The following is a 15,148-nucleotide window of genomic DNA, read 5'->3' on the forward strand; positions in this document are numbered from 1 at the left end:
ACTAGCACTGGTAATTAAAGAACAATATGCCTTGGAGAAGTCCTGGTGGATTCTGTTGCGTGCGCCAGCCTGGCTGTTCTTGTGTTTCCAAGTGGCAGAACGATTCCTAAGCACACAGAAACAGCCAGCCCTGACATCCTCATCTACCCTCAGTACCCCCGGCGGGCAGGGGCGGGGGGGCGGGGAGCTACCCAGGCTCCTTAGCAGACTCTGTGTATCTAAGTCTGCCGACAATACCCACAGGCTATGCTGAGCATCCCACATTTCAGTTTTGCACGTCTCCATGTGGGAAAGTCCCCCCACTCATCTCCTCACTTGCTGACATCTTGGCTCAGCTGGGCCGTTTCTAAATTAATAACTACTTGGCTGCTTTGGCTTGGAAAGAAGGAAAGACAGCCCAGACTGGAAACAGAGAAGTGACTGAGTGACAAAGGTGACACTCTGAAATGTGCGGGACATACCACTGTAAGTGAACCCAAAGGCAGGTCTGATACTTGTGCTTCTTGGCCAAACCCCAGACATTCTCCCCAGCTCCTGATGACATCTCAGCAGAACAGCTGAGTGTGTGCCTGCCCAGGAGGTGACCACTGGAGCTTCTATTTAACCCTTTCCTCTAACCCATCCTTGCCTCTTGTCAAGGGTTTGGCACCAACTGGAAAGTCTTTAAGGCTCCATCTCAGCTCTGGGACTCCTCTGTATTGAATTTATTTAGGAATCATCACTCATATGAATGCCTTCTTTCCTTCCTCCCCCAAACCCGTGGCCTGAAAGTCTTCCTTGGACCCCAGGGAATTCTACCCCGTCATTTTAGATCCGCTCTTTCTAGAAAGTCTTCCTTGGCTGTCCAGCACAGCATCCCTTGGACTTCCTGTCCACACCATTGTTTGGCAGGCTACCATTTTAAAACTGCACTGGAAAAACGGTGATGTGTCCTGGGCTGTAAGCCTTCTGGTGACCGCTGAGCAGCTGAGCAAGATAAAGAACATTTTAGTCTTTCTTCTGCCTGCTCAAGCCAAGGCTAGTCCATAGCAAGGGCTAAACAAATATCCATCGCTACTGTGTAAATAAGGGATTCACCCAGCTGGGTCTGTGTGTGCACATAGTTTCTGGGATCCCCAAGCTGGGCTGGATGCTGGGCAAGCTCCAGTTGTTCTGCACAGGCCTGAGAGCTGTTCTGTGGGTCTGGAGCCAGGAATCCTTGCATTCCCATACAGGTGCCCATGTAAATCACGCTGTTGGAGTCACCCCACCAATGTCCACACAGGGCCATGCAGTTATGATCTTCAGTCAGCCACTTGGCAGCTGCCAGATTCCGTGTCTTGACTATACGAAAACTTATCAGCACCAAGCCTGAAACGCGTTCATGACATGGCAATGTCCGTGATGTGTTAGCTGTCACCGCTATCACTGGCCCAAAAAATGCCCTGAGAAAAACACTGGGAGTGGGCAGTACAGGGACCCTGAGCAGTGCTTGATTTGATGTAAGTTCAGCACTCCTGACAGTATCAGTTATACTAAGTGTAGAGAGGGGGTTGAACGTTGTATCCTGCTAGGTATAAAGTCTGCTCAGCACCTTCACTATTATGAAAAGGTCCCTAATTCACCAGTAAGCTGTACAGTAGCACTGAGATGGGGGACAAGTTAGTCCTTTGTGGACCTTAGCTCCTGAGAAATACTTGGTGTCCCCTTCTCAGATAGCCCCGAAGCCAGGCAGGATGTTTGACACTCAGGACATCTCGTAGTCAGTGCACTGGATTTCCTGCATTTTTGCTTTCTGATCCTGTTCTTTGTGCAATGACACCGCTGAAGACATAATCTCCCAAAGCACACAGCACCAAACACATGCCCACATTGTTCAGGGCAGTGTCTTCCATTTGCCTGGAAAGCCTGGACTCCAAACTCTAAGAAGGTATCACAGGCTGTTCTTGATTAAAAACATACTACAGAGCAAGATTATTCCAAATTATTAACGTGATGTTGTCATTGTTATCTACTTGGATGGCTGCAATCGGTGTGTCCTGTGACGCGATTCATACCCCACTTGTGTTCTGCTGACCCAGTGCTCTGCCTGTGACCACGAGGCCCCTCAGGAGACGCATGAGCCACCTTGGGGGGTCAGGATCTGGGGTCGATACTCGGCCTTTGGGAGTTCCTTGCACTTTAGCTCAGCACTTTGGAACAGCATGTAATGCTCTTAATTCTATGATTACCGTTACTTGATGGCCAGATGCTTTTAGCAATGACAGAACTTGCTCACATCTGGAGTTTGGCTCAAGCTGCTGCCCCTAGCCACAACTTTCTCCTTGGCTACCTGGGGACTCAGAGGACAAGGATCTTCTCATTGCCTCATATGTCAGGCAACAGGATAACCCAGATGCCCCACCCCTGCTGTGACCACACAGCCATCTGATCCTCGTCAGATTTGATCTGGAGGCAGCTGCTGGCCATGGAGAGTTCTTACCTCTCCACTGCCCATCTGGTCTTCCACAAGACAAAAACCATCCCTCAGCCATTAGAAGAATTGCTTTTCCCCAACCCAGGATCAGCTGTGGATCCTGGGGTGTTGTTGAAATCATACCCATGTAAAAGTGAGGGACAGAGCAGTGTGCCTGAACCTGCATTGTAGGTCCCAGATCTTCCCCCCAGTGGCTGATCTAACTTCTGGCTGTGGGGCAAGGGTCACAAAGTTCCTGAAGAAAGGCTCCACTTGCGCCTTTTTATCTTGAGAGATATTGACTTGTTCGTTGCATTGAACTTTCTCGTTGATTATAGGCGACAGAACATAAGAGTGTCAGCCAAGGCTGGCTCTTGGCTGAGAAGTTAAGCCAGACTCATTGTCAGTACCTCATAGACAGAACATGTTGCTGAAACGGAACCAATTATTGATCTTGGCAAGCCTATCTGAATGATCCAGATCCACTTATTGTTTTTTTTTCTTGCAATGAATATTAACTGGCAGTGTCTATGTGAACACTTAAATGGAAATGTTCTCTTCCATACAAATATGGGCAGATCATAAAAAGACTAATAACTTGAGCATCTAATTGTCCACCACTCGATAATCAGGTGACCATATCTCTTTGCACCAATTCATCAGATAGTTTTTAGATTCTATTGCTACAGGAACAAAGGCACATTGAGATACTTCTCTCGGGCATGGAAATGAACATGCTGAGCTTCCGTTCAAATGTTCATCCCTATGACTCCCCTCCCAAAGATGGCTGTTTGCTTCAGTTTTACAGACCGCTGAACATTCGGATAGTGTTGGTGGGTGTGGAGGTCTGGAATGACATTGACAAATGCTCCATAAGCCAGGATCCATTCTCCAGCCTCCATGAATTTCTGGACTGGAGGAAGATGAAGCTGCTACCTCGCAAATCCCACGACAATGCCCAGCTCATCAGGTAGGCTCCTCTGTCGCTTAAAGAAAGCTGCCTTGTGCACGTGTTGGCTCTGCTTGTGCCTACATAGCCCTAGAGCCCAACCCGTCTGCTCAACGTGCACCAGCTCTTACAAGAGGCCCTGCCTCAGCCCACTTCAGTGGGGGCCAGTACCATGTTCCCTGGAACCATTGGACAAGTCCAACTTGACACCCAGGAGACCCAGCCCCAGTCCCCTTTCAATAACCTGGACTTTTGCTTCTCTGCCAGTTTTTCTCAGCTTACTCTTGATATAAAGTTGTCCAGAACTGACTAATTTTAAAGACTTATTTTCTTTCCTTTTACATGTGATATCTACAAATATACAATATAATAAAAATAATAAGTATAAATAATATAGAATATATTTTGCTATAGTATTTCTTCTATGTAAACATATAATATATGAATATATACATATTTGTGTCAGATGATGTAAGGGCAAAACACGCGGGTGAACACTATCACATGCCTGGAGAAGCATAACTGCCTCCCTTGTTCAAGCTGTTACTCCCTAGTTTTTTGGGCTAGGTCTGCCACTGGTTTAGCAGTCTCACTAGCCTGTGTCTCTTCTTTAATCAGTATGCATCAGGTACCTGTTAGGAACCAGACAGTATTGACAGGACTCAGGTATGATAGTGAGCAATACTTACATCTTCCCGCATGGGGAGTCTCCAGTCAACTAAGAGAGGGCCGCAGGACACAAGACAATGCCCAAGTGGTAAATGTCACAAGATATAAATGCAGGAACATAGAGTTCTAACAGAACAGAACAATGTGGAGATATTTCTGACACTTCTCTATTTAAATGAAGAGAGTATTTTTATAATAGTGTGCACCGATACAAAGCAAATGTGTCAGGAACGGACACATGTTTATGGGAATCTTAAAGCAGTTTATTCCACTGCTCTTTTGTTCTTGTGTAGCTTGGATCACTCACGTGAAATCTTCAAGAATGGAGGGTGCTCCCCTCTGTTTATTGAACACATATGGGAAGTAAAACTGGTCCAGCCCCATCGTTGCCTTAGTCAGTGCCAACTTGTACACCCAGGTTGTTGGCAGTCCCCAGTCATTTACTTTGGCCATTTACATGAGTCCTCCCCTTAGATATTTTTGTTTCCTCGTATTTTATGCATTGATTAGTCCTCAACTATTAAAAGTACATTCCATGTATTCTGAGTCAGAATGTCTTGTTACAGTGTTTCCCTCCCAAGGAATCTGTCCAACTTGAACATCTGGAAAAGCAATTAACATCTTATTTAACCTTATTATGTATATACATTCATTACAGGTATCATGTAATGATTCATTTTATGATATCATTGCTTGTATCCGGTGCCATTACATATATGATTGCATCCGTTAGTCTATCTAGATGTAGCATAAAGACTGAAATGCCTACTGCTATAAACTGAATACAGTCAGCCCTCAATATCTGACGGTTCCACATCTGTGAATTCAACACACTAAGACCAGAAATGCTTAGGGAAAAACCACATCTGTATTGAACATGTGCAGACATTTATCTTTGCCATTATTTCCTAAACAAAACAAGATAGACACTATTTACATAGTATTTACATTTTATTAGGGATTACAGCTAACCTAGAGATTATTTAAATTATCTGAAAAGCTGTACATAGTAACATGCAAACAGTACATACAGCATTTTACATGAGGAACTTGAGTAGTCATGGGCTTCAGTAGCCTGAGGCTTACCCAGAGCCAGTCCTCATGTTCATGAAGGGAGGACCGTGTTGGGATAGACAGACAGTCAGACAGGCCATTATATACTCTTGTCAGCTCTTTCCAATGGGCCACAGCTAAAATACTTCACTTTTTAATCTGTACACTATCTATATATGTGTAGGACCAGTATAGGAAGAATTACTCATTTGATTCCTTTACAGATTTCAACAAATGCTATACTGAAATTTTAGTGCATGAGATTACAATTAATAGCCCTTGTATAAAACAGACCCTTAGCACTATTAGATTCATGATTGGATTAAGATTTCTTAGCAGAGGACGCCTACAGCAAGGCCTCCTCATGATGCCTCCTCCCTGGGGCTTTGCACGTGGGCTTGCTCATACTTCCTGGATCCCAGAAGCCATCGCCTTTCTGGTCATTTCAATCTTGCAAGCTACATTGGCAGGATACTTTGAAGGAGTTTGAGTCTCTGGCAGAACTGGAATGAGTTACACAGGAAAGCAGATTTCAGCTACGGAATTCCAATGCACTTCCTTTTGTTCGTAGAGGATCTGGATGACTTCTCGGCCTGTCCACCAGCAGCTCCCTCAGTCTACCAGGAATCAGGCAGCTTTGAGCTTATAAACACAAACGAATGAGTCTAAACGACAACACTCTGCTAGAATTATGGGACCGCGATGCAACTGGAAAAAAAGGGATGCATAAGAGAGAAAGCTAAAAGTCACCTGTGAACGCAGCCTCCTGTGGCTGTTTTCACTGTTCTGCGCTCTGTCTCAAGCATGCCTGGCAGAGTGTGAAATGTTAGAAAACGTCACTCTTCTACATGACATTCACAGAAGTCCTTCTGTTTGCTTCCTAGTGGGGTTTATTTCCAAGGGACCACCATCGGCATGGCGCCCATCATGAGCATGTGCACGGCAGAGCAGTCCGGAGGAGTTGTCATGGTAAGTCAAGGGAGCCAAGGATGCCAAGGACAGGGAGAGCTGGCTTCCCGGTTAATGGTTCCCCGGCAAATCCCTGTTTTCATTTGAATTTGTGAAGTAGTCCTGCCCTTCAGTGCTCTTTAGATTTAACCCTGCCTTTACTCTAGCTGTGTTCATCAGCTTCTGCTTCCCACACCATTTCAGGCACTGTTTAGAAAACACAAAAGTGCATGCAGGGAAAATTGACATGTAAAAAACAGCTCCTAGAGGCTGAATTTGCTCCTCTTATGGAAAAACAAAAACAAAAACAAAAAAAAACATTTCAACTTGTACTTTCGGTCAAAGCATTCCAGTTCGGGAATTCTTCGTAGCACGGGTATGAGCCAGGACATAGGGGTTTGCCCTGAGCACTTGGCTTTTTTGGGTGAACTGTGGTCTCACCAAATATTACCACTCAAATGACTTTCTGATGGTTCTGACTCCAAGCCCAACAGTCAGAAGTCTGAGGTTTTTCACTGCGTACCAGTGCAAATATTTTACATACCTTCTGGCCAGCGTACAATCTGTCTTTATCATAACCTTATTCTTGGAAGGAAGAAACCAACATCTATTGCTTTAAAAGGGTAACTTTGTCACATGTGGGCTGTAGAGGTCTATAAAACAGGAAAGGTACTTGGGGCTTCTGATGAGTGTAAGAGAAAGGGAACTCTGTTAGACTGCCCAGCAGTGGTGTCCCTCTGTAGACCCTCAGATAGTTCAAGAACGGTTTTCACACTCTGAAGTCTCTGCCCAGAAAATCTTCTGCCCACCCTGAGCTCACAGACAGGAAGTATCCTCAGAGCTAGTTCCATCCCCATTAACTAAACACAGACTCACCCTCCCAAGACAGCGTGAGGGCCTCCACGCTTTTCAAACAGAACATTTCTGAATATTCAGTTGTAGGAAAGGGCTGAGGGAGTTATGTTCTGCTGACTATTATTTTCTTTCCACATACTGCCTAATCTAATCTTTTAGTGACTATACATAAACATTTTCCTCTTGTCTGGGTGCAGTGGTTGGTAATTTATGGAAGCATGCGCTACACACGGGTCGCACCCACTCACTGAATTGCTGGCTTGAACAAGCTTTTTTGAACATAGAACCTGGTGGGTGATCTCCTCTATGGAAGTCAATGGAAAGTCTGATTTTTCTTGGTGCCAGTTCATTGCAAGTCAGATCACAACTGTGTTTTTACAGAGCACACGGTAAAATTTTAAGAGGGAATAATTTTCAGTTTCATGCTTCCATGGTCAGTTGCTACTGACTTTGCCACTTAAAATTGATCTCAATATGTTTTGAGAGCTGAAACTGAATTCTTCACAAGCCACATGATCCTGCTGTGATGTGGGACTATGGCAATGCCCAGGTGACAGCACTAAATGGCTTCCTTCAGCGCTCATGGCTCCTGGGAGGCACCTTACCGAGATTCCCTCCGTAAATGCATATAGGGAAGCCTGTATTAAAAAAAAAAATACATGAGCCAGGTGCCAGTAGTTCGTGCCTGTAATCATAACTATTCAGGAGGATGAGATCTGAGGATCTCGATTCAAAGCCAGTCCAGGCAAGAAAGTCTATGAAATTCTTACCTGCAATTAAACACCAAAAAGCCAGAAATAGATGTGTGGCTCAAGTGGTAGAGTACTGGCCTTGATCCAAAAATCAAAGTGACTGCATGAAGTCCTAGTTCAAGCCCCAATACTGGTGTGCGCGTGCGTGCACACACACACACACACACACACACACACACACACACACAGGATATATGAAAATTAACTGAAATGTGGGAAATAGATGGGAATTGTGTGTGATGCCTTGAGATTCAAGCCAAGACTAGAGTCAGTTAATAAGAAATGGGCCCTATTAATTTGTGAGCAGTGAGCATCATCCTTCATCCCAGTCTGGTTTTATTCCACCTATTAGAGGAACACCAGATAGGCTGAAAGTAGTACACAGCACCTTTAGTTTCTATAAAATTCAGGAGACCAGCATTTCTCCATTTTCTAAGATAGAGTGATTTGTTAATTTTATAAAGTTAAAGCCTTATCTTTGTATCCAATTGGCCTGAAAGAGTCTTGATCTGGAGATATCAGGAATACTTATATGTTTCCCTTATCCCAGGGGAGTATTGGAGTCTCTTAAGGGACATTCTGTTCACACATGAAAAAAATGCAAAATAACTTCGTAATTAAAAATGACACTGGGATATTCTGTAATAGAAGGAATCAGCAGTATTCTTTAAGAATTTTATGCTGAAGCATGCTAAATTCAGCCCTCCACATCCTTAGATTTGGCTACATTCTCTCCACCAATGTGTGTTATTCTTAAGAGCTGATTTCCTGGAACATATTTGTGGAGCTTCCTAAAACAGGAAACTGTAAAATCTAAACAAAGTAATTTATTAGGAATTTCATCTATTCTAAGAATAACTTGCTTCCTTGGCATGCCATTCTTTTCTTAGACTGAGGGCCCATGAGAAAGATAGCTAGAGCCGCCATGCCACCGATTCATCTACAAGATTGTACACGATCACACCTTTATCGAAGAGATTGGTCTTATCAATAATATTTGATAATAACACAATATTTACTCTACAATGTAATATTTTATGGTTTCCTGGAAAATCTTTCATCTCTTTCACATATAGCACAAATCAAGGCTGAAACAAGGCAGCCTCCTTCATTCTTCTGTGGTCAGGCCACACGTGGGTACTGTTTCTATAAATCACATCCAATCGATTTGAAATTAAATAACTATGGACTAGTTAATTTCTAATGTCTATTTGAGCCAAGCCATCCAAGGACTCCATTAAGCTGGACATTAGCCAGGTGGGACTTGCCAGGTAAACCCCATCCACACAACCAGAGAACCTGGGAACCTCCACCCATTTCCACGGCCGACATGACCACACCAGGGCCAGCAAACGGGTACGATTACTGGGCTATCATCTTAATTCAGTGAGTCTTCAAGTAGACTACTCCTTGGTCTGAAGTTACCATGACCAAGTGTGAGCATTTGCAGAACCTACCCGCTGTGTAGATGGTGAGTCACGGCTGCTCACGTCTTATTTAGAATGCCATCAGACATGCCTCCTCTGAGCAGCTTTCTACCAGCAGCCTCTCAGTCAGGGCTAAAATGGTTCTTCCATTTCCCAGGAAGGAAGGAGCTTCTTCCTCTTCTATCCTTTATCCAATGAGATGTTTGGCAAGACGCTGAAAGACGCAGGGTGGAGAGCACTAGATTATGCCTCATGGACATGAAGAGTCTGACCTGTGTCAGCATGAGCAATGCAGTCCCAGCACAGGAGACCCCCAAAGTGGCTTAACAAAATATGTTGAATTATTCATTCCAAGCCCAAAGTAAATAACAGGGCCTGAGCCTACACTGGCCCTTTGCTGGCACTAATACAAGTACCAATGAGGGATAAAGGTCAGGGGTGAAAGAGCTACCAGATGTGAACTTTATGTCTGTGCCCTTTCTGTTTTCTTTGAGGACCATTCAGACAGTCCCCTTGGTGCAGCCGTGACCCTGGCACATGAGCTGGGCCACAACTTTGGGATGAACCATGACACGCTGGAGAGGGGCTGCAGCTGCAAAACGGCTGCCGACAAAGGAGGCTGCATCATGAACCCTTCTACCAGGCAAGTGCGCAGGCTGCCGCGGCCCCGAGAGCTGTGCGCAGCCTAACGTTCCTACAGAGGAACAGCTGAGCGAAGGCACGGGGCTGCACTGGTTGTCTGATCACAATAGCCATAAAAGCTTCAAAAACAGAACAGCAAGTGTGGGTGGCATTGCTCTGGAGGGGTCCAGGCAGCCCAGCCTGCAAGGTCCTGTGGTATGAGGGCTGGTCTGTCCCCGGGGAGTGGTAGCATAGGTGCTGGGTTCATTTAAAAATAGCAAATTATCCCAGAGTCCCAGCACCAGTGTCTGAGGGAAACACACTATTCCACCTCTCAACAGCCAGAAGAGGAGCCAGCCTGTCCTGGGCCCTGCAGACCCGTGGCAGAGCTACGAGTCATGTGTCCTAGAGAGGCTGGATAAGAAGAGCTACCTCCTCATTTGGGGCTGGCTCTGGGCCATGTCTGGGGGGGGGGGAATGGCGGGGGGGCAGGTGAGAGTTGTGGTATGCTACCAGACACCCTGTCATTTCACTGAAATGGTTTTTCTGCTTGGGTGAATCAAGCTGCCCCTCCGTATTCAGTGCCTTCTGAAACTCTAGACTTAAGGAGATAGCTCCAGTGTTGGCACCCACCCAGGAGAATGGGAGTAGATGCAGCCTGGAGTGACTGGAGATTCAGATGTGTTCTGATACCTCCACGAGCTTGTGGGCTGCACGTGCAACAGTTCTCATTAGTGACCCAGTGCCATCCTGTTGTATTAAACTTTGAAACCCATGATGCTCTACTAATGTGGAACTTTCCCAGCCACGCTGCTCTTTGGCTTTGCTGAAAGGAGACGTGGGATCCAGAGGTGAATATTCACTGAATGGCGGAAGGACTAACAGAGGGTCAGCCTGGCATGAGGGGACACCTGGCGAAGGGGTTTGAAAGTCTCAGAAGAGGGAGGAATTGTCAAAGAACGTAGCTGTGCTCGTGCAAGCAATAGCCTGAGGGCCCACTGCCAAATAGTTTACAGGACATCGAGTTGTTCTCACAACAAAGGCAGCTGGGCCACACAGCCCACACCCTACCATCCTCACCCCCCCCCAGGAATCATCACGGGGTGCCCTCTCCCAGAAAACAGCTGCTTCCTTGTGACTGCACTTACCACAAGCACAAAACCTTCAGGGCCTCTTTTACTAACGATCTGTCTGAAGCATAATTCAAAGGTGTGCACCAAGACCTTATTAAGGACATTGCTCTCTGATTTCTGTGATGAATCCAAGAACATCCCTCTAAGCGAAATACCTTAGAGCAAGCAACACCATTAGCAGGTGAGACCTCGCAGAGAGCACAGGGCAGGCTACTCTGAAATGGGATGTGCTGAGTTTGTCACGCAGGTGTCTGGGCACGGGCACAGCCATGGTTGGACACTGAGAGCCAAGAGTTTCCTCTGAAGGCGTGAGGCTGGCCTCCGTCCTGCAGGTGCCTCCAGGCTCCACCATCCCTTGGCCCCAGAGACAGCCAGCTTCCCTGGGCAACGGGCTGTGTGGAGTCAGAAAGGGAGGCTGCTGGTTTTCTGTCCTCTCATCCTTGATGAACTCATGAAGTGACCACAGCAACGTCACTCTGCTTCATCCCCCTGGTTGTCAAGAGGCTGCCAAGCCTTAGTAAAAAGAAAACAACAGAGGTCAGGAGTGTCTGGCTAGGAACATTGGTCTGGAATGGAGTCATCTGATCATCCCAAGTTTGATGCAGTGTTTTTATCAACACGGGCAGATGAGCAACCTCGGAAGCCCTGAATGGCTTGTTTGTAAACTGCATTACCAGTCAACCATCCGTCCATCCTACCTGCTCGAATCCATCCATTTATCTGCTTATATATTAAACAAACCTTTTTGTTTAGTATGTGCTCATTATGGGGGGGCAGCTCAGAAAGTCCCTCCATCCCTAAGGATTCTAGAATTCTGCAGACATGCTCTCTGATGCTCTAGTTGTTTCTGTAAAGTGCCCCACACTGGCAAGCACTCACAGAGGTTCAGAATGCTGTGAGCCAAATTGCTCTGGAGATATTGAGTACCTCAGGTAGAAATGGTATGGTTAAGAGCTCAGCAAAACATCTAAAAGGCTTTTCTCCTACCCCCCCCACTTCTTTTTTGCTAATAGCTTTCATTTGATTTATACCTTATTAGCAATTTCCAAGTTTTCTCTTTTGCTGAGCTTGTGCTTTGCGTAAATCTTTTTTCTATTTGGTTCTCATTTATGATCCCACATTCCTGTCCAGAGAGTGGTGTTTTTAATTTTCTCAGATGGAGAGCAACTTCCTAAGCAAGTGGGTGAATTAATCACAAAAGCCAGCAGAAAGAGGGAGGCCAGGGAGCAGCAACGCGCTCCCGTCGTCCATCACTCATGGTGGACTTTCCCAGGCTGCCCTGGGACCGTCGCAGAGCTGTGGTTCTCTTACTTCGTGGCATCCCTGAGAGAGTAGGATTGGGGATTCAGGAGAGCATGTATCTGCACCGGGTAAATCACTGGGACATTGGAGATATCCAAAAGTTAGAGACCTTTCTCGGGATTCCTCCTCTCGGTGCTGGGGGAGGTGTGTGGCTCATGGCGTTCGGTGACATGTCCACTTCCTCCATGAATGGCCCGCGTCCACACACCAGCCTTCCTTCTCCTTCCTCTTTCCCCGCTACTGAGCTGGCCATTGGGTGGCAAATGCTTAAAATGTTGGTTCATGGAAGTTTGAGCCCCAAAACTGACTCAGGGGGGAGGGGAATGAACAACTGCTTTCCCATTAAAGCCTCAGAATCAAAAAAGAATCGAGTATTGTAAGTGGCTCAAAGGAGACAAGCGTATCCCCTCGTACTGGGGCTGAGCCTTCATCCCCGCATTCCAGAGTCCTCACCCTGTAAACATTAACCTGCGGCCAACACTGACAGATGGGACCCAGAGGCCTTGCGGATGCTGGCATGGACTATGTCCCGGGTAAGCGCGTGGGCCGGGGTTTCTACTGCTTGATTCAGGTCAGAGGGGTTTTTCTTACGGCTTGTCTCATTAATTACTGAGAGCCTTGGAGGGTGTGTGTTTTATGTCTCTAGATAGTGAACATTTGAAACTAGTCTGGGAAATGACTCTTCGGCAAGTGTGGTGTCTGGGGGTTGTTGTGGGAGCAGAGCTCAGTGGCACCTGTCCATGTAGAACCTTCTTGTAGCCTCTCAGCTCTCAGGGCTGAGGGCCGAGCTCAGGCATTTACAGGAGGGAACAAACATAGATGGTGTGAGCCCTCTTAGCAAAGACTCGTTAGCATAATGGCAAATGGTGTGCTCTCCAGTGTGAAAGGGGAAACAAGCGGCATGTGTATTTAAAAAAAAATGAGTCTCCCAGATTCCTCTAGGCTTTGCAACGTTTTTCTGTTGAGAGTTGGGGTACCAGGACCATCTCACCTGGACACCCAGGGGAACTACGGAGCATTCCAACAGAGCTCCTCACACCCCTTCCAACATGACACGTGCAGGCAGGCCAGCGCTCATCCTGTCCTCACGGAGCTTCTACTCCAGTGCGGGGAACAGACAAAAAACCAACCAACCAGGAAATTAAACACTCACAGGTCGGGAGGAGTCAGTGAAGGATGGGAGCCAAGAAGATAGAGCATGGGGGATAAGAGAGGACCAAGAGGAAGAGTGGGAAGGACAGCCAGTAAAGCATGTGGAAGGAGAGGACCCAGCACTGCACAGGCCTCTGACGAGGCTCTGGCCTTGCTGCCAGGAGACCAGGAGCTGGGGACAGGGAATCGGATGGTGACACCGCCTGCTGCTGGCTAGAGATGAAGAGGAGCTGGGTGAGACCAGCCCTGTCCACCACAGTGGGAACCCAGGCTTTTATCTCCAGAGCCCTGGGAAAGATGGAGGTGTTTAGATTAGACAATAATGCATTTTGTGGTCTCTTGAGATTCCCTCCTTTTTAAGGGGATCATGTAGCATCTGAGCTGCATGTAGCTTGCCAAAATGAAGGGGCTTCCTATAAAAGAAAAAGGAAGCAATCACATATAAATTCCAGTTTTCTTTGAGTGAAACAAATAGGCATTTGGAAACGGAAGAGGAAGGGTCCTGAATTAGCCCACCAGGCGGTGGCTCATACCTCATCTGCACTCTCCAGTCTTAGGGAAAAGGCCCCTCCTCTCTTCACGGCTTCCTTCCCCTTCCCACAGGGGGCACCTTCAGAGATGCCACCTACGAGCCACAAGGACACCTGCACATTGCTGTGTGTGCTTCTGGAAGGAATCACTCTCTTCTCACCATGCTAAGATGTGGGGCTTGGATCTGTTGGGGTATTGTTTAGTCCAGACTGGAAAACAGCTCCTCACCTGCTAGCAGGAGGGAGGGTAGAAAACAGTGTATTGGGCACTGAGGATGATGTAGACTCAGAAAATAAGCAAGTGTGGCTTTGGCCTTGCCCTCCAGAAGTGCGAATAGCTCACATTAAGCTGAGGTCAGGAATAGCGCTGATACCCACATCAAGCAGTCCTGCTTGAGAAGAAGCATTGCCATTCTGCTTCCCCGGATGCAGGCATCCTTGCTTGCCTGAAGCCTGCTCATTCAGCTCAGGATACAGGGGTAGATGCCCCTCTTGCTGAATGGATGAACTACTGGGTCTTCATGGCCTCCACTCTAGTTCCAGCCCTCTCGCATCCAAAATGGTATCCGTCAGACTGGGGCTCAGGCCAGGCCTGCTGCAGGAATTGTACTGTTGGAGAAGTAACAGCCACCGGTCAGAGAGCAAAACCACTCCTCTACTGCCAGCCCTTACTGCTTACCTGCCACAAGCCCAAGCCCATGGAGCAGGTGTGGAAGCCAGAGACCAGATTCTTAACTTCCTGCACCAGCACCAAAGTGGGGAGGTGGGCAATAAACCGGTGGCAGTGGCAGCCTAAGAGGTACAGGATTCTGATAGAAGGTGTTCTGGGGAAGACCCACGGAGCATGTCAAAGGCTCTGTGTGCAAGGCCTGGACATCACAGTGTCTCCTCTGTCAATATGTCAGTGTGCACTTCTAAGAGATAAGGAGACGTGTCCAAACATGACTGTGAGACCATTTCACATCTTCTAAAAAGTGAACAGAGAATAGAGGTTTGAAGGGGCAAAGGGCAGAGAAGATGCCCAGGAAAAAAATCCATCTGAACTGCTGTCCAAAGAATTGAAGAGAAATGAGGCAGATCTCATCCTGAAAATCCTCAGCTCCAATGGTGCTAGCCAGCACTGGGTGTCTTTGAGAAAACTTCCACCTGAGAAAGTATTTCAAGGGAGTGAAAGGAGCAAACATTTTCAATAAAAACTCCCCAGAACTTTGGGCATACTAGTGGTTGTTTTTTTTTTATTGTTTTAAGTGATAAAACTAGGAAGTTCATAGTGACAAGAATCGGCTTCCTTGAAAATCAACACAGAACACACGTCACTGCAGT

The 15,148-nt window shown here is 46.7% G+C and overlaps 1 protein-coding gene across 1 annotated transcript in view; it reads left to right on the top strand.

Annotated features, from left to right (window-relative positions):
* Adam12 (ADAM metallopeptidase domain 12) overlaps positions 1-15,148 on the top strand; it is a 225,752-nt gene that overhangs the window by 160,308 nt on the left and 50,296 nt on the right. Inside the window, exons 8-10 of the mRNA XM_013021993.1 lie at positions 3,235-3,404; positions 5,990-6,074; positions 9,582-9,730. Coding sequence (XP_012877447.1) covers positions 3,235-3,404; positions 5,990-6,074; positions 9,582-9,730 — 404 coding nt within the window. The remainder of the gene's footprint in view (positions 1-3,234; positions 3,405-5,989; positions 6,075-9,581; positions 9,731-15,148) is intronic.

This window comes from Dipodomys ordii, unplaced genomic scaffold, assembly GCF_000151885.1.
Source record: "Dipodomys ordii isolate 6190 unplaced genomic scaffold, Dord_2.0 Scaffold58, whole genome shotgun sequence".
In the NCBI taxonomy this organism is placed as follows: Eukaryota; Metazoa; Chordata; class Mammalia; order Rodentia; family Heteromyidae; genus Dipodomys; species Dipodomys ordii.